This window comes from Engystomops pustulosus, chromosome 2 (genome assembly GCF_040894005.1).
Source record: "Engystomops pustulosus chromosome 2, aEngPut4.maternal, whole genome shotgun sequence".
NCBI lineage: Eukaryota > Metazoa > Chordata > Amphibia > Anura > Leptodactylidae > Engystomops > Engystomops pustulosus.
Genome location: NC_092412.1, coordinates 201651260 through 201675446, shown reverse-complemented (window position 1 = coordinate 201675446; position 24187 = coordinate 201651260). Strand labels below are relative to the sequence as shown.

General features: G+C 40.3%; 1 protein-coding gene across 2 annotated transcripts in view; it reads right to left on the bottom strand.

Annotated features, from left to right (window-relative positions):
• GPR143 (G protein-coupled receptor 143) overlaps positions 1 to 24187 on the bottom strand; it is a 46980-nt gene that overhangs the window by 10306 nt on the left and 12487 nt on the right. Inside the window, exons 2-6 of one of the 2 annotated variants that reach the window (XM_072133158.1) lie at positions 18109 to 18374; positions 11805 to 11914; positions 9711 to 9805; positions 5762 to 5854; positions 1509 to 1618 (exon numbers count right to left, since the gene is read on the bottom strand). In XM_072133158.1, coding sequence (XP_071989259.1) covers positions 1509 to 1618; positions 5762 to 5854; positions 9711 to 9805; positions 11805 to 11914; positions 18109 to 18364 — 664 coding nt within the window. In that variant the 5' untranslated portion in view covers positions 18365 to 18374. Of the gene's footprint in view, positions 1 to 1508; positions 1619 to 5761; positions 5855 to 9710; positions 9806 to 11804; positions 11915 to 18108; positions 18473 to 24187 lie in introns of those variants that run through there. The other variant, XM_072133156.1, reaches the window with a different exon arrangement.

The following is a 24187-nucleotide window of genomic DNA, read 5'->3' as shown; positions in this document are numbered from 1 at the left end:
ATCATAGGCTAAATACATTACCAAATGCAGTGTGTGATTACTGGGCCACATAAAGTGTTAGTAAATGGTGGGTACAACTTTTGGCAAACATTTAATGTGAATGTTGCATAAAAGAATGCACCTATTATTTCAACAGATAAAATGCATTGTTGTGCACATTTGTGAATACCTCCCAACACAACATGTGTTGAATGAATTGAACCCGCTTATGGACACAAGTGTAAACACTCTCCAACACAACATGCTACGGTAGTAGACAACATTGCTGGACAAATAGTAGCAAGTTAGGGCTTATTTACTAAGGGTCTGTGGCCACACTTTCGTTGGATTTTCCAACGTTTTCGGGATTTGTGCCTCTGTGACAGGTATTTATCAGGGGATTGTGTCATGCGCGATCAGATTGTAGCGGGGCTGCGCCGGCTTTCATGCGACAAAAATCAGGGGGCATGCAATCTGACTGATTCAAACTGAGCGCGGGATTTAACACTCAAATTGTGACGCAAGATCAAGCACTTACATACACGAAGAAGATAAACTCTGTCGGCCCTGGCCTGGGAAGCGACGCATGCAGGATATCAGGTGCACGAACTTAGTGAATCGCGGCAAGTGCATTCCGGTCGGACAATGCACTTTCGGTGAACTCCTCCGGACGGGTAAGTAAATGTGCCCCATTGTTGGACTAATAGTGTAAAACCCTCCAAACACAATGTGGCACATTTACTTACCTGCTCCCGGCGTGATTCCCGATCCGGACCGTCCAACGTGGATGAACTCTGCCACGATTCATGGAGATCGTGTGCCCGCTATCCTGCATGTGTCGCTTCCCCGATCAGGTCCGCTGGAGTTCTCCTTCTTCTTCCCGGTGCATGTAAGTGCATGGCTTGCGACACAATTTTTAAGTTGAATCCCTTGGTTTGTCCGAATCCGTCGGATCGTCTGATGGCCCGCCCCCCCATTTGAGTCGCATGAAAATCCGATTGTGTGCGCCAAAATCGCACATCCCATCAATTGGTAGATTTCCTTTAAAGTATATCTATCCATTATGTAAACTTGACGCTAAAGAGGCACAGGTTATTGTGAAAATACACACCATGGATTATTTGGCTGAGCCATTTGAGTAATTTGAGTATTTCAAAGCTGCTACATAGAATATTAAAGACTGGTGCACAATTTACCAGTCATAAATTCCCCCTTGTGACATTCTGCTCCCCATCTCCATAGAGCTTCTACACCTCTGACACATCAGGCAGCTTCTGCCTTTAAAACAGAATACAGGGGAAATTGTACAGTAGAAAGCAGAAGAATGCTCAAAATAAGGGGAGACAGGATCACTTTTGTCTTATTGCAAAATTATAACAAAGTATTACAGAGCACTATTGATGTGTACTTTTGTTCTATGATGTGTCATTTTGCTGAAAGCATTTACACAGATCTTGGTTTATGATAACCTACAATTTACAACATTTAAAAATACAGAACAAAATATATATCATGCCAAGCTTTCTTACCTGCTAAAACAGTTCTTCTAAACAGGATAGGATTGGCTATCATTACCAGCAGAAGAGGTGCATAAGTAGTGATATAATGGGGAACTGCATGTTCTAGACCTTCCTCACAACTAGAATACAAGACAGGACCATTGTATCATTTATTATTACACACAAGCAATGGTAAAGGGCCTATTCCCATCAACTATGTTCCAACTATACATTACATTAAAATCGGATATGCCCCTATAGTATGATTGGATGAGCATATGCCATCTATCTTTGCCACAACTTTACTAAAATTATTTGCAATACAAATAGATCCGGCAAAAAAACACTGCATAGGATGGCATAAGAGGCCTTGTGACCACCTAATACATGTATACAGGGCCGGCTCCAGGTTTTAGTGGGCCCCTGGGCGACAGAGCCTTAGTGGTCCCCTCCTTGGACCGCTCTCCAGTGGCCTGCGGACACACTGACCCTGGGGACACACTGATCCCCCCCCCACCCCCCCGGGGACACACTGATCCCCCCCACCCTGCGGACACACTGAACCCCCCCCCCTCCCCTGCGGACACACTGAACCCCCCCTCCCCTGCGGACACACTGAAACCCCCCCCCCTCCCCTGCGGACACACTGAACCCCCCCCCCCCCGCTCCCCTGCGGCCACACTGAACCCGGACACACTGAACCCCCCCTGCTGACACAATGACCCCCTCCAGACACATTGAACCCCCCCTCCCCCTGTGGGCACAATGACCCCCCCTGCTGACACACTAACACCCCCCCCTCTCCCCCTGTATACACACTGACCCCCCCTGACCCCGTCCCCCCCCCCCCGGCGGACACCCTGACTCCCCTCCGGAAAAGAAAAAATTCACCTTTCCTGGTTCCCCCGGAGCAGCGCCTGCAGCCGTCTTGGGCCTGGGCCTCCCGTACGTGCCGTCTCTGAAGCCGGCACACGTGATCCGATGACGTCATCATGTGCGCTGGCTCCAAAGCCGTCGCATACCCTGCGGAGCGCTGCATCGTGGGAACCGGGACAGGTGAGTTGTAGATTCTGCCTCTATGCTGCGCTCCCAACCAGCGCAGCATAGAGGCAGAAAAGCGATCGATCCGGATGGTGATCAATTGTACCAGTGTCTTATAGCGACACTGGTACAATTGATCCGGGGGCCCGAGTGGGCCCCTCCAGTACCCCGGCACTTGCCCGGGTTGGCCGGGTGCTGGTGCCGGGCCTGCATGTATACCCATGGTGGTACTCAGAGCCCTTTCCATGGACACCCAGGCCGTTACCACAGCACAGAGTTCACCGGTCAGGACTCAAGGCCTACTCCTGCAGTCCCAGGTAGTTATGGATATGCCAGGTTCGTTGCTATTCCATCTATACATCCTGAGCTGCCCGGGACTGCAGGAAGAGCAATGAAATATGGGAATAGCTGGTTTATCGTTGTAATTCTGTCTCTGGTCCCTATGATTCTTCTTGTTCAGTGGGACCATGAAGGGAAGCTATGATAATCTGAATTTCTTTTAATGTTATTGGTATCTGCAGATGCCAATACAATTGAAAGCTGTGGAAGAACAGAAAGCAATATGTAGTTGCTTAATTTCTTGTGTTGGCACTTCATAATAAGTGGGAATTGGTTGCAGTTTGGGCACTCAGTCTCTAAAAGGTTCCCCATCATCCACTGGTAGGAACTTTTGTCACAGACAACCCCTGTTGATGTTAAACAGAAGAATATAAATGTGTGATAAAGTTATTGTGAGACTCCTCTCTTGGCTCAATGTACTGTATACACTAGTGACATATGACATTGTAATACATCATGAAATGGCTGCAGCCCCGTTACATGATGGCTGTGAGTACAGTTTAACACTGAGGGAACAGATTCATTATTTGTGCCCATAAAATTATCTATACATGCTATGATAAGGCCATACCTGCCTTGGAACATGTACAGCACATTTAGAAATGACCTCCATTTGATCCTACAATGTAGTGAACATGAGGTAATATCAAATAATAGGGAGCATAAAGCTCTTCTAATGTAAAGGTAAGTTGCACAAATAAACACTAAGTGATGGCTGATTTTTCATTTTTGGCTGGAATGTTAATCTAATGGTGACTATCAATCAGAACAAAATACCTTCTTCTCAGTTTCCAGCCTGCTCCTAAATGCCACAGAAAGTGAGCCCACAATGGTTTCATTTGTAACAGCAATTTAGCCTTGAGGCATCTCCTATATTTATGAATAGATCGTGTTTACCTTTCAAGGGTAAGGTCAAGGGCCAAATAGACCTTGAACATAAGGTGGTTTGTACAAGAGACCTTCTAATAACAAAGAATGTTAATGGGGTCTGTGGGAATTAAAAATGAACTAAAGACTGACTAAAATGAGCAATAGCGTCAGGCATTCAAAGGAGATTCCTTCCAAACATCCATGGATTATAGGGAAAAAAAGCATTTTGCAATCTTAATACCAATAATATGCATATGCAACCAGATAAGGCACAATATTCAGGAAGTCCTGAACAAACTTAAATATAGTTTGTGAAATCCATCAAACACTTAAAGGGAATCTGTCACCACAAATGCAGGAGTCCTAATAGCTAACTGACACCCTTCTTTTGCCCACAAATAAACTTTATGCTTTATTACCTGGCATGAGAGGGGGGAATATTCTGCTCGGCCGGCCATTCCCATTTACTCCTCCCCATGTCCCATGTCTTCTCCCAGCATGGCATGTAACCTGTTGTGCAGCTGTGTGGAAAATTGAGAGAGAGCTCTGCTTTATCATTGAGCAATTCACGTTAACTGACCAGGGTGATGTCAGCGACGGTAAGATTTGCAATGTCTACCCCATGCATGTATCTGATCCCATTAAATCACAGCAGGAGGCATGCTGTGATTTCATGTGATCAGATAAATACTTGGGGAAGATGTTGCAAATCTTACAGGGTAAAAGACACTGGTCACGTGACTTGAAATGCTCAAAGATGTAAAGTAGCTTTCTCTCAATGTTCCACACAGTAGCAGTTTAGTGGTGTGGTTCAGTTTAGAAATACACAAAATTATGGCTACACGAAGCTTTACTGAAATGTCCCTAAAGCTTCATGCATATGACTGTCTTTGGGATATATATTCCACAAACAAATTGACTCCTCCCCATGCTTTAATGTTGCATTATAGTGAGGAATGTTTTTGCATAATTGAAAATAGATTGCCAAAACTAGAATTAGTCAGAGATTATCAACAATGGTTAAAGGAGTGTCCAATGTGAAAAAAACTGTTTATGACCTTTTCTTAAGATAGGTCATTAAAAGACTGTAAAAAATTACTGGAAACACAGAAAAACAGAAGAAGGTGCTTCCAGGTGAAATTATCCTTGGCTTCTCAGAGGCTAATCTGCAGGTGTAGGTCTTCTCATCTGATGAGGTTGTACAGTCAGGCACAACTCCTTTGAAGTTCTTCTTTACCATTGAAGCCATGCTGCCATGTCCTCACCCAACTGCCTTCTGTGGTAGGTCTTCTTAAGATACCTGTAGAGGTTTGGGACCCCCAGGGTGTACTTCTATACGCATGCCCAAGTTTACTACAGGCTCTGTGAGCATGCAGTGAGCTCCATTACTGGAGACTCCATTTGCTTCTGCCACCCCCACCAGTCACCGATTGATGGTCTATCAACCAGAAAACCCCTTTAAGATACAGGCAGTCCCCGGGTTACATACAAGATAGGGTCCGGAGGTTTGTTCTTAAGTTGAATTTGTATGTAAGTCGAAACTGTATATTTTATAATTGTAGATCTAGACAAAAAAAATTTTGGCCCCAGTGACAATTGGAGTATAAACATTTTTTGCTGTAATGGGACCAAGGATTATCAATAAAGCTTCATTACAGACACCTTACAGCTGATCAGTCTGGGACTAAAGTAAAGCATTCAGAGAGCTTCACCAGAGGTCAGAGGGGTCTGTCTGTAACTATGGGTTGTCTGTAAGTCGGGTGTCCTTAAGTAGGGGACTGCCTGTAGTTCAGTTGATCAAAGCAGAATTCAAGGTGATCAAGAAATGGTTTTCAAATGGTTCTCATCAAAGCATTGTAGATTTACTCACCCTGCTTTTAAAAAATATTTTTTTTTATATTAGATTGTGATCAAATTATTTCTATAATGTGTGCATCACATCAAAAAGGAATAGTGTATTTAATATTGTATAATAATGTATTTTCATGGTTAAATATAGTCCTGAATAATACATGCAGTATGATGATACTCACTTTGATACTGAAGGGTAGTAGAGCATTGCAACACCTTCTACACATAGTAGTATTGCCAAGCCCCAGGTCATCATGTGGTACAGAACAATCGTGCTGCAAAGATAATAAGATCTTGTTGTATTTTGTTAGAATACAAAACCAGTCATCTAAATATTTTATAGCAGTGAATTTTGATCCATTAGTCACAAGAGAGCCGTATATGAAGTCTCAAAGGTTCCTCATAAACATTGACTTACAAATATCTAAAAAATATCTGCTGCCAGGGTTAGACTTAGTTCTTGGGCACTGCATAGCTACCCACAATCCAACACCTAAAATGTGCATTGAAAGCTAGTATATTCAAGGTGGTGAGAGTGTATAATAATGGTCTCCTACATAATCTCCCACTTAAAGTGTACTTGACTGCACGCAGGACCCTGAGGCTACATTCACACGGACGTATGAAAACAACGTATCCGTACCGTACCGTACCGTTTTTTACGGATTACATACGGCCACATTCATTTCAATGGACAATACGTCTGACCATTTATATTGCCGTTGTTAACTCCGTTCCGTACCGTACCGTATACTAGCCATATAAAAATATAGAGCATGTCCTATTTTCTCCCGTATTTCAGTTCCGTATGCCCTAGAAGTCTATGGGGACGTATAAAATACGGGTTACATACATGCTGCATACGTATGAAAAACGTCACGTATATACGGCCCGTAAATGTGAATGTAGCCTTATTCCTATTGTCAGAGTGCTCCATAGTCTACCTTTTGCAATCTATCCAGCGTCTAGGCCACTGGTGGTATGCTACCATTGGCACCCATGCTACAGGTGGCACTCAGAGCCCTCTCTGTGGGAACCAGGGCAATCACTTCAGCACATAGACAGTCCACAAAGCATCATCCTGCAGTCCCACATTGGGATGTGCCATGCACTGACACATTGGCATTAAATATATTGCAGCTCCTGCTCTGGGCGCTGCAGTTCTTCGGATATGCAAATACTTTTTCCAGGATGGGACAAGGAAAACAATGCCTCCTTTTGCTGGCTTGAAAGGCGGCCGCTTTCACATCAAGCACGACTTTCAAAAGAGAGGCCAATGTCCTAGGGTCAGGAAGTAAGAGTTCTCTTTATGGAGATAATTATCCCCTCTTTTAATAGTATTGGTGTCCTCAGGAAGCCAATGCCACGGAAATCTGTGTCAGAGCAGGGACATAAAGCTACTACTTAAATTGTTCAATTACTTTGAGATAAATAAGTGAATTTTGGGTAGCAGTTTGAGTACTTGGTCTCTAAAAGGTTCAACGTCGCTGATCTAAGCTCATTGTTCTGTCTAGACACAATACCAATTCCTCTATCCTGTACCAGTCACTGTACTGACTGCCACTTCACTTAACATTTTATTCTACAAGGTCAATAACTTTTCATCAAACAGACAACCATCCTTCTCCCCTCCAGATTTGCTTTTCCCTGATTGGGGAGTTAGATCTCATAGAAGTTTCATGCTTATTCATGCTAAAGTCACAGCAGCTAGGCCTCATTCCACCAGCAGCAAATCTACAGACCGCAGAGAGACATGGTGCTGGGAAATGAAGATTACAAATCACAGAATGACCCCACTGGACTGCTCATAACTGAAGAGGTTGTTAATAGCTTAAATAGGCTTTTACTTCTCACTCCCACTCTCCTCCAATTGTTGTCTTTTTCGCTACCCAATGTCGAATAGGGAATTGAACTGGATGGGACTACATTTTGCCAGCCTTAGAAAATATGTTACTCATGTTACCCAGCAACTGAACTAAAGCTTAAACCCCACTATTATTAGAGATTTCCAAGACTTTTCACTAGCTGCACTAGTTTTCTGGAATGTGCTATTGCAATTGGGATCTTTCCCAAAGTCCAGACTTTCTACGGTAGTACACCCTCTCACATTCCCTGATCTCTCACTTTTCAGTTAAGCCTCCTTCTACCATTGCTACTATTCTACTGATTTGCTTGTATTAAACATTACACTTCGCAGCTTTTAATAACTTTTGTACTTTGCATTCTTATACACTTCACTTTAAATGGGTTGTCCGAGTGTTTAAAAATATATATAGGTGGTCTAGGGGGTAGGGAGGGGCTATAAAAATTTCTTTTTCTGGCGCTCCCATTGTCCCAAGCTACTGCCCTTTGGTGCAGTGACCCTGTCTTGTTACAGAGGCAGGCTTCACTCCCACAACTTCTGCCCACCCATCCCCTGGCCCAACACAGTTTCAGTGTGTATCAAGCGTGGCGGCTGGGGACAGGTAGGCGTGCTGTGAGGGCAGAAGTTGATGAAGCAGAACATGCCTGCTTCTGTAAACAATCAGGCAATGGACAACAGGAGCATCGGAAAAGGTAAGTATATGTTTATCTTTTTTTACAGCCTTTATTTTTTATTTTTTTCAACTTTCGGACAACCCCTTTAATGTTTATGTATTATAACAGTATTCATGTGACTCACATATGTACGTTAGGGGACTTAGATTGGTTTCATGCTCCAGTTTATGTCGGTCTACTAGATGTCCAATACTTTAAATTTTGCTTTTTGCTTTCTAATTAAACTTCAGCTCAGATCATGCCCTTATCAAACCTTTTCATATTTGTCTCTCAATCCCTCATGTGAAATACAGATGAGTTTTGTTTCGCCTATGGCTATCCATAGAAAGTAAGAACGACGTCTTTGTACCATGTGGATAATGTGTGAAGGAAAGCATGACTTCCCAAATTTCATTATTTTTCTAATGTAACCTTACTCCAAACTGTACTTCACTGAGTTATGGAAGAGCTTTTATATGGCTCATTAAGAATTTTGGTAACTATATTTTGGTCAAATAAACTGAAAGAAAGGGTTAAGGGGATGTTTTTTTCTGTAGAACTTAATATGAACTGTCAAAATACATCCAGACATGCAGACAAGGTCAGTGTTAGACTGGCCCACCAGAGTACCAGAGGATCCTCCGGTGGGCCCTCGCTCAACCCAATACTGAACCCTAGCGGTCCATCAGAAAACAATACAATTTGGAGGCTTCTAGAGTATATTTGTTGGGGGATAATGAAGAGAGGGCCCCCATATTGATTTTCTTTGGTGGGCCTAAGGAAAACCAGTCCTGTGCTGTGTGGTGAAAAGGAAATGTAAATCAGAAATATACAGTGGCACCTCTAAGCCAGCTAATCCCAATTGCATAGCAAGCTTGATAGAGTCACTGTCCTATAGGGGGTCTTTAGAGTCTACTATGATTAAAGGAGTTGTCTGAGAGCGTAAAAAACAATTGGTGGCTGGGAGGGGGCTGGTTAAAAAAATAAACATGTAGTCACCTCCGCGGTCCCTGCCTGTGTCCCACGCTTCCATCTCTCTGGTTGAGGAAGCTGGCCAGACGCTGAGCGCAGCGCGTCTTGTAAACAAACAGGGGCACGGACCGGAGAGAGGGCCAGGGGGACCGCGGAGTTAAGTAAATGTTTTTGTTTTTTTTAACTAGCCGGCCCCCGGCCACCAATGGGTTTTTTTGCGCTCTCGGACAACACCTTTAATAATACTAAAGGGAGTTTACCACAAGCCAAGCATTATAATCTACTAGCGGCATGTTGTAGAGAAACAGACTTTATTTTTTCCGTCTGTTTCTGTGAAATTCTTATTCTTATCTGTAAGCTAATGAGGCTGTTGGCGCATCCAGGGAGTGTTCTTACCACCAGAAGCACTTGATGTCCCCTCTGGACCACTACGCTCTCCATTAGAAAAGTAGATTTATCTAGTGAGGAGAATGGGGCAACAATGGGAGGAGAGAGATGTGGTTCAGGAGATAAGACTAGGCTAAAACTAAGACTTGTATTTGATTTCCATAAAATTGCTCCAACTGTGCTTCATGTTCATCTATTTGAGACGGTAATTTGTCCGAATAAGCCCCCATGTGAACAGGAGATACTGTGAAATACCTTATTCCAGCTGATCTTTTGATCACAAGGTAAGCATCCACTGCATAGCAGAACAGCCACCAGAAGCTTGCACTGTAGAACAGTTGTATCCACATCTGCAGGAGAAACACAACCATTGCCCTACTTCATGAAACAAGTGCTTAAAATGGTGAAAAATAACAAAATATTAACAGTTTACACAAAGTGATGCTGATACCTCCCTGGTCTCTATAGTAGCTGGAAACAAATTTTTTGTGTCATATTAAAGAAAGGAATTTTATCTTTCAGACCCCATCAAGTTAATGTGAGCTACAGAACTGGAGATGCAGACAGTGGAACTGTATCTGTATCTGCAGCTTCCATTTCCAACCATGTGTTTAGCTGCCAGTATCATAAGCCTGATGCGTTTTGTTTGGCGCACACTGGTAGTAAGAAAACAGAAGTGGATTATAATATGGCCCGTGGCCAGCCAAACCACCCACCAGTTTTTATACTGAGAAGGGCCTTCACTCATAAAAAAAACCCCATCCATCTGTGACAGCTCTCAATACACATGTGCACAAGAGCCATAACAGGACCTTTGAAGGTCCTAGAAAGGTACTGAAACCAAAGATTGAAAGCAGGCAGAAGGGACACATCCCCCATTCCCTAAGAAGCTTGATTCTAGTACCATATGTATGAGGCGAATTCCAGACTTGGGCCTCTGGCAGTCTTAATATGCCCCTGCCTTTTTACACCTAAATAACATTGATGGTTATGTTATATAGAATTGTTTCCCCTAAATCCCTTCCTCATCCAATCCTTTCCCTTCCTTGGTTGAACTTGATGGACAAATGTCTTTTTTCAACCATATAAACTATGAAACTATGCAATATTTATGGGTTTTTATTGGTGTCCCAATTTCACAGTGCATTTAAGGGTTACAAAATCCTTTTTAAGTGCAAGAGACATTCACACTCTCTTCATTCCTTCTGTGAAAGTCTAAATGTCCACATAAACACCGCAAATATTCGGTGATGGATTCTTGTAGGTGTAAGATTACTGCTTGATGTGTATGTGTCAAACACCAAACATCTATCTGTGGGTTACTATAGAACAGAAGGTAGGGGCTGTCAGAGGGGTTTCCCCATGAGAGAAAATTCCAATTCCAATCATGGAGTGATGTTAACACAGTAAAGATCATTTTTAACAATTTACTTTACAATTTTAGCTCCTATAACTCAGTCAGTGTAACATTCCAGAGTGTGAATGGGAACTCTCTAAGCAGACACATTATGAACCATCTAGTTCTGTGAGCTGGCAATGTGGTTAGATTATATGGGTACAAGGTTTATAAACATTTTAATTTAGCTTCCAAACATTCTACTAGTATCTGACACATAGAAAGAGAGATGAGACAGATCAGAGATGATAAGATCCATGAGATGCCTATTATGCACAACGACACAGTTAGTTCTCCTACATCTATGCTATACCACACCACACTACATCTGTTGCCCCTTTCTCTTCCTCCGCAGATAAAGAAGTCATCTGTCTGAAACAACTGCAATTGTGTACACCAGGACTGATAGAGACAGGTTGGACTTATATCTGTGAAATGCTGTAATTTTGTTAATAACAGCGAATTAGAGAATGTGTTACTTTGCTATCCTGAGTACATTTAAGAAACTTGTCTTCATGGGAATACCACTTTAAGTGACACTAACCTGCAACATTTAAACTTGATTCAAGAGAAGAGTCATATTTGCCTGACAGGAGATTTTTTTATAGGTAAAAGGGAGTTCTAGGTAGACATTTCATACACTAGTTGAGGGTGATAGTAGTTTAGTGGGGTAAAAACTTGTGACAGGTTCTCTTTAAGAAATAACACAATTATTAGTGCAGCATTTAGTGATGGCAGATAATGAGTTAGTTGTGCGAAATTATCTAAAATGCCAGCCAATTACTGACTGAGGTGATCCCCGCTCTGGTCAGTGATTATATGGACAATAATATTCTGTAGGAAGAAACAGAACTTGGTGACCTTGGTAATTCTGAGGACTTTACTGTTAATTTTATGGGCCTGGGAAACTGCTTTAATCAGCCGTGAACGACCAGCTTCAATGTGTTACTTACTGCACTTCCAACACAAAACGCAGTGGGCCAAACATCTGTGGTGTTCTCCAATGACATATTGCTTATAAGAGATGGTGAAGAAATCCATATTGTTGATCGGAGTATCACACCTGAAATGTATACAATAGGCTTGTAAAAAAAATAGAACAAAAAGGAAACAGAGCAGTTTTTAAAAAAATAAGAGTTACTTTTCCGAGTTTTAATTGTTTGGCTTATAATATGTTGGGTTTGGTTATGTTATGTATCACATAAAAAGAATCTCCAACACATTCCATTGCTGTACACTCTAACCGATTACTGTACCTATCTCACCATGTACATTTTGGGTCACTGCCATGCGGTGATGGGCCCCAAAGCCTATTAGCTCCACCCCTGCCACATGTTGACTCCGCCTCCCCCTGCTGTGTCAGAACTTAAAACGCTTTCTGTGTCCAAAGAGGGCACAGATAGAGCTAAATAACAGGATGGTGCATAGAGCTATTAGCTCTCTTCATCATCACTGTTCCCCTGTAGCTTTAATGCCAGCAGTGATGATTTCATTATCTGTCAGCATCACAACCACAAAGGAAGATAAGAAGAGGAGAGCTGCTGGGGAATGGCGACAGTTGAGTATGCAGTGTTTACTTTTTTTAAATTCATTTGAAACAAGGAAAAAAGGATGAGTGGGTGTCCCACACTATTTGGGGTGTAAGAGGGGATCCACAATATGGGGGGATATGAGAGGGGTCCCACAATATAAGAGGATATGAGAGGGGGTCTACACAAAGGGGGGATATGAGAGGGGGGCCACATTATGCGATGTCATAATGGAACTTTGCCATGTCCTGGTGGGTCATTGACATGTTACAATCTGGCATTCTGATTTTGCAGTGGGCTTTGTATTGGGGCACTGCCTGTGATGTTAAAATGGGTCAGCGTGATGTCATAATGGGCGTTGTAATGTTCTGATAGGGCTTGCAATGTTGTAATTAGAGGTTGTGATATCATAATTAGGACATTGCCATGTCGCAATGGGGCATTGTGATTCCATAAAGGGAGATATCGATGTTAAAATTGGACATAATGCCACTTTGTGCTGTTCCAATGTAGCTCTACTAGGCATGGCAGGTGCAGTATGACGAAGAGAACATCATGTGACATTTTGGGGGGAACCTTCCCCTTCCTCAGAGTACAGTGGTTACACCATTACGTGTTCTTTGAGATTGGAAAGGGCATTCATATATTTTTTTTTAATTTATCTGCTTATAGAATCAAATATGTTCTAATCTACAAATGTTTAAAATTTAGCTTCTCTAACTTACTTATATCAGTGGAGATGACTTACAAAATAGAAAAGTGTCAGCCATGGCACTTTACAGATCAGGTGACCCGTGGCATGACATGAGCAACAGGACCACATGACATAAATTTGCTGGGTCCGAGCATAGGAAACATCCAAGGGTTAACTCCATTTGACTTATGGTGAAAACTAATTTGTATTGTGGTTTTTGTGTATTTATACATGGAATTTCTCCAGGTAATGTGTGAAATCCATGTCTAGTTGCTATGCTATGCCTTTGCTTTATCTGTATTTTTCAGAATGGGATTAAATAGAAAATGGATATCATACACCTTTCATATTATATGCTTTTTATAATATTCATGCATCAAAGATTTTACTCATGCAACTTTATAATGTCAGTGAAGTAGCCTGACAATCATGTGACCCTCATAGCCATCACGTGACCTCATGTAACCAGTTTCTATCAATTTTCTTTTAAATACATTTCTGGGAAATAATATAATTATGATTTTTATTAATCCTTTTATTTATATAGTGCACACAGATTATGCAGTGCTGCACAGAGCTTGCCAAATCAGTCCCTGTCCCAAATGGGGTTCAGTATGTTTTGGAGTGTGAGAAGAAATCAGAGGACCCGGAGGAAACCCATGCAAACATGGAGAGAACATACAAACTCTTTGCAGATGTTGAGATTTGAACGCAGGTTCCAAGCGTTGCAAGGCTGTAATGCTAACCACTGAGCCACTGTGCTGATATTTTACAACACAACATAATCACCTAGAGACAGTCATGTTATAAATGACTTCTAGAGAAGGAGATATTAAACGCCTGAAAATTAGGGCTATTGGTTTGGCAGAAATCATTTGCAAATGGATTGAGAACTGGCTGGAGGATTGTATCCAGAGAGTTGTGGTCAATAATTCCTACTCTGAATGGTCACCAGTTATGAGTGGTGTACCCCAGGGTTTTGTGCCTGGCCTACTACTATTTAATATATTTATTAATGATATAGAGGTAGGAATTAATAGCACTGTGTCATTTTTTGCAGATGACACCAAGCTGTGTAGCGTAATACAGTCTATGGAGGATGTTCATAGGCTGCAGGGTGACTTGGACAAACAGAGTGTTTGGTCATCCACTTGGCAAATGAGGTTCAATGTGGATAAATGTAAGGTTATGCACCTGAGGTCTAATAATCCACAGGCAAAATATGTCCTTGGAGGAGTAAATCTGGGAGAGTCCCTTGTTGAGAAAGACCTGGGACTACTAGTAGATCATAAATTGAATAACAGCAAACAATGTCAATCAGCTGCCTCTAAAGCAAGTAGGAGTTTGTCATGTATCAAAAGTGGTATGGACTCTCGGGATAGGGATGTAATATTTTCATTGTACAAGGCATTGGTTCAGCCTCACCTGGAATATGCTGTTCAGTTCTGGGCACCGGTCCATAAAAAGGATGCCCTGGAGCTGGAGAGGGTTCAACGTAGAGCCACAAAAATGATAGGGGGTATGGAGGGTCTTAGATATGAGGAAAGATTAAAACAACTAGATTTATTTAGTCTGGAAAAGAGATGACTACGAGGGGACATGATTAATTTATTTAAATACATGAATGGTCCATACCAAAAATATGGTGGAATATAAGGCGCACCATCAATAAATGCCTGCTAAAACATCTAGATTTATATATAAGGCACACCGGATTATAAGGCGCACCTGATTATAAGGATGAATGACCAGCAGTTGGCAGACCTGTGCACAGTTCAAGGCAGCTGTTGTCTGTCAGGATGGTCCATATATAAGGCGCACTGGACTATAAGGCGCACCTTTGATTTCTGAGGAAATTATAGGCCTTATAGTCCTAAAAATACGGTAAATCAAATCAAAAGACGAGGGGACACTGTCTCCATTTGGGGAAAACAAGTGTTAATCACCAGAGGTGACAGGGCTTTTTTATTATGAGAACTATCAATCTGTGGAATAGCCTGCCTCAGGCGCTGGTCACAGCAGGGATAGCAGAGAACTTCAAGAAGGGTCTAGATGCCCTTTTACACCTAAATAACATTGATGGTTATGTTATATAGAATTGTTTTCCCTAAATCCCTTCCTCATCCAATCCCTTCCCTTCCTTGGTTGAACTTGAAGGACAAGTGTCGTTTTTCAACCGTATAAACTATGATAATTATATATTATTATATAATATTATATTGATACGTTTTCATCTTTAGTCCTATTATGTTGTTCCATGGATGTGTTGTGTATGCCAAATGATACTTCAATTGCTTACAATGGAAGTGGTGCAAAAGGACACCAATAAAATCAATTGATATTTTAAGGAATTTTAAACCATGCTGAGACTGAGGACTGCAATAGTCCAAAACGCTCCAGACCTATGTGACGCTATGTATGTGTTTTAAAGTATTTTTCTAAATAAAAGTAAGGACTTTTAATGTTTCTATTGTCTGGAATTCTGGAGTTATCTTCGTTGGAATTTCTTACTGGCACATTCGTGACTGATAACCACACAGCTCTCCGTGCATCAAGTCCATGGAATTAACACACTGGTCTCAAGGGAGGTGAGATGAACCTTACAAATTTATTTTTCATAGACTATTTTAGGGAATTTGTTAGACTTCTGTTACTATACAGGTCTTAGTTGAGACTTAGTTGTATTTGGTACTGATCAAAGACTGCACCATTCTACTTTGTAGATTGGGGTCAACTGCACTGATAACAAATGTGTTCGTATAGAATTAAAAATACATATACACTACAAGAAAATTGTTTTATTTCCAATTCTACAAACAAATATATGAGCAAATAGTTTGCAGTCTACATCAGATTTTAAAACATCTTCTGTCACATTATTGGGTCTGTATCTGTATGGTGGGTCTATACAGTTGTATATAAGCCTTATTATTTGAATGCTTATTTGGCTAAAAACTATTCCACCCAACCCAACCACATAAATGTACACCACTCACATGTCAGGCTAATCACCATGAGACTAGAAGCATCAAGTGACCCCCAGGAAAGCCAGGACACCGGTGGTTGGCTAGCTATCCGAAGGGGATTTTGTTAAGCCTTCTGCCAAATAATGCACAACTTTTGGTTTACATTCTAAGCTATGATTTATGATTTAACTTATAGTTATACAACACCAGAGGCTCACACCTTGGTCTTTTCTTCTGTTTGGAAAGGCCTTGGAAAATCTAACAAAATTATCCACACCTCCCCATGCACCCTGACCGTAATCCTTGTAAACAGTACTTTTTGGGAATATGCCAGCTTGGTATGAGCCAACATACAATGAAAATTAAATAGTTGTTCACTTATCTTCCTACTGAACCTCTGTATGACATTTATATAATATAAAGTTATACTTCCTAGATTCCTAGGAAAATGGGAACAAAATACCCTTTGACATTGTATTCCATATTAGACAGGTACTGCTTTAGTAGTTTTCCTTTTACACATCATGTAATAAAGAATAATAACAATGGTTCATTGTCTAATACCAACAGGAACTCAGCACACGTGTGGCCGAACAGGACAATCAAGATTATACAGTATGGGCAGTTTATTGCTCTAATAAAACCATGCAAAAGAAATATTGGTTTCCCTGTATGTAGGTATAATTATAGTTATGACTACAGTGTTTTTAGCCTGAGTATTTATAGGTTGTAAAGTACACCACAAATTGTAGCAATGTATTGTACAGCTGTGTCCATGTATCTCAGAGACTGCCCATAAAATACAAGGGTGGCTTGATACCACCAGAACAGGAGCTGTCTCTCTCTGCAGGCCTACTGTCTGACGTATATTGATGTCCTAAATGCAGCATCTAGACAGAGGATGTCTTCATTAGACATTTCTATGTGGATACTACTAGTACTACAGGGAACCACATGATTTGCCTAAAGGGTCCGTGTCAAAGACCTATAGCGTAGTTAGTACAAGACCTAAAGCTGGACATACACATTAGATGTATATTAGTTGAGCCCACAGCTTCAGCCAAATACTTGACTTGGCTGAATTGGTCAAGACTTCTTATGTTTATGGCTAGCTTCAGTTGTGCAGAGGTTAAAGGTTGAAAAATTGTATTTCAATAACCCATTTGTTGAAGAGAAAAAAGGGGTTTGTATAGTAGACGGGCTACACCATGGTTAAGTAAGATTATAAAGGTTTTATAACCTTGTTAACCCATTTGTGAACACTTTAAGTGTTCATGTACAACACTAGCTAAACTTTGCAAATGTTACAAAACAGTTCAAAGGTTGCAATAGCATATACCTGTATCAGTTTTAGGCATGTCTGTTGGTGAGAAAACCTTCTTTGTAACCTCCTTGCATGTAACTCATTTAGATAAACTCATTGCAGGTAATTGTTTTGAAGAGTCCCTGGAGCTTTCTGTAATCTCCCCTTATTAGTCTGATGTACGGAAGTCTTTACAACAAACTATAGCTCAGTGGCAGCTATAATGAATATTTGTTTTAGTCCAGATATATTCAATATAATCTAAAATATGCATTTTATTTTAAGTTACAATTCTGACTTTTTTTTTTAAGAAAATTTTTATTAATACAAATCACAAATACATAATCTCTTAACCATTATACATATTTAAATCCCATATAATACCAGATACATAAAAATTCCATATATCCAACAGATTAAAGTACAACCACAAACAATCCTATACTTTTTACCAAAACACGGAGTATTAAATTCCACCTCTTTCCTTGCACCAGTGTGGTTAACCGGAAGTAATATTATATTATATCTCCCAAATTACTTTAAACAGAATACATTAGTGTCTGGATTTCAATAAACCAACCTTTTAATTTATCACTAGTTTATTAAACTTCTCAAAACAAAAAAAACAACAACAAAAACAAAAAAAAAATTGGGATAAGATTTTAATAGTGAATAATAAATTACAACCTGTTAAAATCTTACAAAAAAATATTGTAGACAACACAAATACTAATAACACAAGACTATCAAACCAAAATTTCCTACCTAAGCATCCAAGAAGGTCACAGACAACAACTAGAAGAAGGATCCTTGATGAAGATGGCTTGGGCAACGTGGATCTGCCATGTTTTCTGTAACCTTGATTTGTCTTTGGTAGCAGTTGTATAATAGTTAGAATCAAACTAACCAGCCCACTCCCAATGCAGAGAGAGCCGAACACTGTAGGTTGATAATCTAATACTAGCTGAGTGGCAGGATCCCTGTTGGGACAGCAGAAGGTTTCCAGCCGGGGGGAAGCCATGGCTGGACTCCTCAAGACGTACAAACAGTCAGGAAAAGAGAAGAGAAATGTTAATGAAATTTCCTCTGACTTCTAGGCTTCATTCGTCAGTGCTGTTCATCACGGGTTTACTCTGATCATGTGCTCCACAATCCCTGCAGCTATGTCTCTGCTCTAGTTCATTCAATGAAAATCTTGGATTCTTTGCCAACATGATCTGTAGTAGGCATACTTGTGCTGCCCTACATAGAGTCAGGTTAAATCTGAGGGAAATTCTTATGTGATTAAATTAAATTTATGTAAACATTCATAGAAATGAAGTTATCACTACACATCAATAAATAAAAATCCATGTTTTTTTTAGCAATATATGAAAAAAAATCTTGAAAAAGATGTGACGTTGTAGTGCAACGTGATGTTGGTGGATGGAACGAGACATGATGTCCAGATGTGCTCAATCGGATTCAGGTCTTGGGAATGAGCGGGCCAGTCCACAACTTCAATGCCTTCATCTTGCAGGACCTGCTGACACACATGAGGTCTCGCATTGTCCTTCATTAGGAGGAACCCAGGGCCAACCGCAACAGCATATGGTCTCACAAGGGGTCTGAGGATCTTATCTGGGTACATAATGGCAGTACTACTTCTGGTGAGTAAATGAAGGGCTGTACGGCCCTCCAAAAAAATGCCACACCACACCATTATTGACCCACTGCCAAACTGGTCATGCTGAAGGATGTTGCAGGCAGAAGATCACTCTACATGCTACTTTTGATCAGTGATCTTTTTCCATTAATCTGATTTACATTTTATTTTGTATTTTAGAAGATATACAATTTATGAAAGAAGCTTAAAAAACAAGTATTTTTCTCCTGTTAGGAAATATTTACATATGACTTCATAATGACCTTGACACATAGGAAATAGTGTTGTTCTCCAGTTTTGATCTCCAGTGTATATAATTAAAGGAAACCTACTACTGCTGATGGTAGGTATTAGATGGTAGGTATTAGATGTAAACAGCTTACCTTTGCTAGTGTTTTAAACTGCAATATCGCGGTTTAAACACATTTAAACCGCGATATAGCGGTTTAAAACACTAGCAAAGCTAAGCTCCGGCACCAACTCACCCTGAGCTGGTGCCCGGTGTTTACATCTAATACCTACCATTAGCAGTGGTAGGTTTCCTTTAAAGAATTTTTAGATGTTGTTGGTTGACTTTTGACATTTTGTGTTTTCCTAAGTGACCATTAGAGGGAGACCAGCTGCAAGTAATTGCCAAAGACACCCATGTTTTCTCAACACGATTTTCGGCACTTTACTGCTACCTACCTGCAAAACCATTGACTCCATATTAACAGGCAGATTACAGCGTCACTTACAGTGCATTCACAAGTGGCAGTAACGCCTATGTTTGCAAACACATCAGCAGTAGCTGAGAAGAGGAGATTTGCCTGATTATATTTCTATTAACATCTTATTTACAAAATGCATTTTGCATTTGTTAACACTGCGTAACAGCATTGTAATCAGGCAAATCTCCTTTTCTCAGCTGGGTTTGAAAATGCATGCGTTAACATCACGTGTGAATGCATCTTGAAGGTAGACCTCCGCAAAATGTAAAAACACTTCTGTAATGGTTGCAACCATCCCATTGTTCTTCCCAACGAATGCCGTCAAAACAAATCCATGCATATGCAAAAAACTGTTTTTAACCCTTTAAGGACCAAGCTCATTTTCACCCGTAAGACACAGCCTGATTTTTCAAATCTTCCTGTGTCACGATAAGCAGGTATAACTTTGAAACGCTTTATCGTACCGAGTTTATTTTCGGAATGTTTTTTCGGAATGTTTTTTCGTACTTCACATTAATGGGTTATTCCCAGGAAGACAAGTTTCTTATATGTACTGAGAATAACAAAATAACACATTCTCTAATTCACTGTTATTAACAAAAATACAGCATTTCACAGATATAATTCCAATATGTCTCTATCAGTCCTGCTGTACACAATTTTAGTTTCCCCTAGACATGACCCTGTAACTTCTCTTAGGGTCGGGCGCCATCTTGGATGAGATCCTGGAGCTGAGCTTCTGTCTGTCTCTGCCCTGTGGCTGTAGCCACACCCCCTGCATGGAGCTCACAGATTATCACTGATTCTCATCCTGTCAGCACATAGTGAGCAGAGAGAAAGGCTGCAAACAACAAGCTACAAGGAGATAAGTCATCCGGGGGCAGGGGAATGCAGGCACATAGATGTGAGTAGCAGTGCCCAGAGTGTAACAGTGTAATGGTCTGTCAGCCTCTCTGTGTAATCATCTCATACATCTCTGATCTGTCTCATAGATCTATGTGTCAGTGTGTTAGTACAATGTCAGTAGCCAGATGAAAGTGTATATACATCTTGTACTCTGATAATCTAACCACATTGTCCCCACAAAACTAAATGGATAATACAGTAATGTGTCTGCTTAGAGAGGCCCTGCCCACAGCCTGGGATTTTACACAGAGCAGCATAGAGACTGATATGAGCTAAAACAGCAATAAAACTGAGTAAAATTGTAAAGTAAGGGGTTAAAATGATCTTTATTGTGTTAACATCACTTGGGAATTGAAATGTGTGAATTTTCTTTTGTGGGAAAACCCCTTTAATGCTATACTTTAGTTGAAATATATTGCATTTATATGTAAAAAAAAAAAAAAATGGAAATTTGGTGAAAATTTTATAAATGTTCCTATTTTTCTGATTTGTAAATGTTATACTTATCATACAGTTAGTCTTACCACCCAAAATGGTTGTTAACTAACATTAACCATATGTCTTCTTTATGCTGACATAATTTTTTATATATTAATTTATTTTATTAGGACATTAGGAGGCATACAGTTTGAACAGCAATTTTCAAAATTTTCAAGTAAATTTCAGATTCAATATTTTTAGAGGACATTTCATCTTCAAGTTCAAGTTCTATTTATTAGAAATTATTTGGAATTCTTACATTTTGACAATACAATTATTATTTAATCCTAAAATGTACACATTCACTCAGGATAAAATGAGAAAACGCATATCAGATTGTGTTGTGCATTTTCTTACGGCAATACCCCACATGTCAATGTAAACTATTTTAGGGGCTCACAGCAGAGCGCAGAACGGAAGGAGGCATTGAGCTTTTAGAGGGCAGATTTTGATGACATTGTTTTCAGGTGCCATCATATATTTGAAAAGTTCCTGCGCTACGAGATCAATGAACTCCCCCCACAAATGTTCCTATTTTGGAAACTACATCACCCAGAGAATTTATCAAGTTTTATATTGAGCTTTTTACCACCAACGATTTTCACGATTTTCATATTTGGGATGTGGGAGATTTATGGGACTTTTATTTTGTATTAAAAAAAAAAAATTTCGTCCCACATTTAGGACTTGAATACGTAAATTAATACACTGCCATATTGATGAGCACAAAATTAGAATCAGTAAATGCATAGATGACAGTTGTAGTAAGACAAGGCAGCCCTGGCATCTTTCATTGGACCCTGGGGCTGCCGAGGAGACGATCCCCGTGAGGAGAGGTGGGACACCCTTTTAGGTGCTGCGGTCATGTTTGACCGCTGCGCCTAAAGGGTTAAACAGCCAGAATTGCGATAGCTCGTGCAGAGACTTGGCTGTCACGTACAGCCGGCCATATGTACGGATTGCATAGGCAGGCTCTGTTGTGTGATATGACGTTTCCCAACAACAAGGTGGCTTAAGGGATTGAGTAAGAGACATAAACATAACAAATGTTTTGTGTGTGTACGTACTCTGATTTTATTGACTTACCAAACTTACATCTGCATTGAATTTGATTATGACTTGCAGATATCCAAGTGCTTTATCCAGATCATTAATAGAAAGTGACTTCTTAGGTCAGTGAATGTATGTGATGGTCAGTCACGTATCTGTGCTCTTAAAGGCCACTTTATCCCTTTAGTGACAACCGAAGAATCTTGATTCTATAGCAGTCATTAAAGGGGTATTCCCAAGAAGACAAGATTCTTAATTATACTCAGGATAAAAAATTACACATTATATAATTCACAGTCATTAACAAAAATACAGAATTTCACAGATATTTTTCCAACCTGTCTCAATTAGTCCTGGTGTTTACAATTTTGGTTGTCCCTGGATACGACCATAAATGGAAAATGGTCTGAGCGTTAACGTGGAAAACAAGTGCGGAGAAAAGCAGTTAAAATATCCACTGGTTTATCTAACTTCACATAAAATATACAGTTGAGCCGAAATCCCCCCGCCAAAATAAAGAACAAATTAAATCACCTTTACAGGTTTGGTTTCTTACAGGCTGTCCGGTCTCTGCAGTACACGGCCAATCACTACCCTCAGCAGCGAGTTGTACATTAGGATGTGGCTGACAATTCTCAACAGTGTCTTGCAGGCTAAGGCCAGGTTTACACATGTGTTTGGTAGGTTCCTACCTTCCATTATTGATGGCAAAAAAGTTTTTTCACTATAAAAAAGGATATGTAATGGAAGGTAACAGAAGACACACTGAAATCTACATGGAGAACAGAAGGTAAATAGAAGACTTTTCTTACTTTCCTTTCCTACTTTCTGTAACGTAGAGCCACCAATAGAAAAACATAAAAAAAACTTACCTTGGTCTAGAGTTTGCAGTGCCTACACGGTCATTCAGTGAAGTTCACTCCAGTTCCATTGCATATGTGTCTTACATTCAGTGCACACACAATAAAGTTGGAAGATAATGCGCCAGTCATTGGAAGAGGTGAATTGGTTGCACTTTATTTGTCTCACCTGTAAGTATAAATGTCTTTGTTTTTAATATAGAGGCCTCTTAAAGATACTATACAAGGCCATACAATCCATATGTACCCTTAGTTGGCTTAGTCTCTCAAATCGCCCTGACAGGTTCCCTTTATCTTAGCAATCTCCTTGGCTGAACAGTGTCGGGAACAAAGAGTTCTCCTTATGGAGGAGGCCGCCTTAAAAACCACACCTCTTTTAGCTGTGAGGCAGTTTTGGGTGAACTGCTTACTGTTTGGGTGAACTGCTAACTACTTAAGCTTACTGTTTAGGGAGGAGAGAGAAATTTGTAGTTTTTCAAAGAGAACAAAAGGATCACCCTTCAACCATCTAATGTGCTGCATTGTTTGATAATGGTTGCAATATCAATATAATATGCAAGACTCTTTATATTGTAAAACTGCTGTATGAAGCACATCTTGCTATAATTAAGGGATGTTATATCATCACTTTGTGCATCTAGCCCCATATGTGAGTTCCACATGATCCTCTCACTTCACAGGTAACACTTCATCACCATCACAAGGCAGATATCAATTAGCTATGAAAAAGGTTAAAGTTGTCACGCATGGAATCTAAAAGAATTTCAGGAGAATATACAAAACGGCTTGGAATTCACCAGCTGGGAAATATCTCCTGTCTCCTGATCCAGGCAGTAAAGTTCATGGGAACACAAAGAATAAAAATGACATTGTGTATTCCTGTGTCCCAGAAATTATGGAATTTATCTTGTGCATTTGCTTTCTTTCTGTAGTAGATTGTATTATGTAAATTCCCTGGACCGGAGAAGTCACTCAGATACTAAAGTGTGTATATCTGTTTTTACAGGATCCCATTAACTAAAAATGTAGTCTTTTTATGTCTTGGGTAAGATTTCAGCCAGGGCACCATGAACATTCTCCTTATGTTTCTTCTCTGTGCTCTGGTTTCCATCTCAGCTGATGAATCCAATAAACCCCTCATTATTGTGGCTCGTTGTACAGTGATGTGCACCATTATTGGCACCCTTCTACAT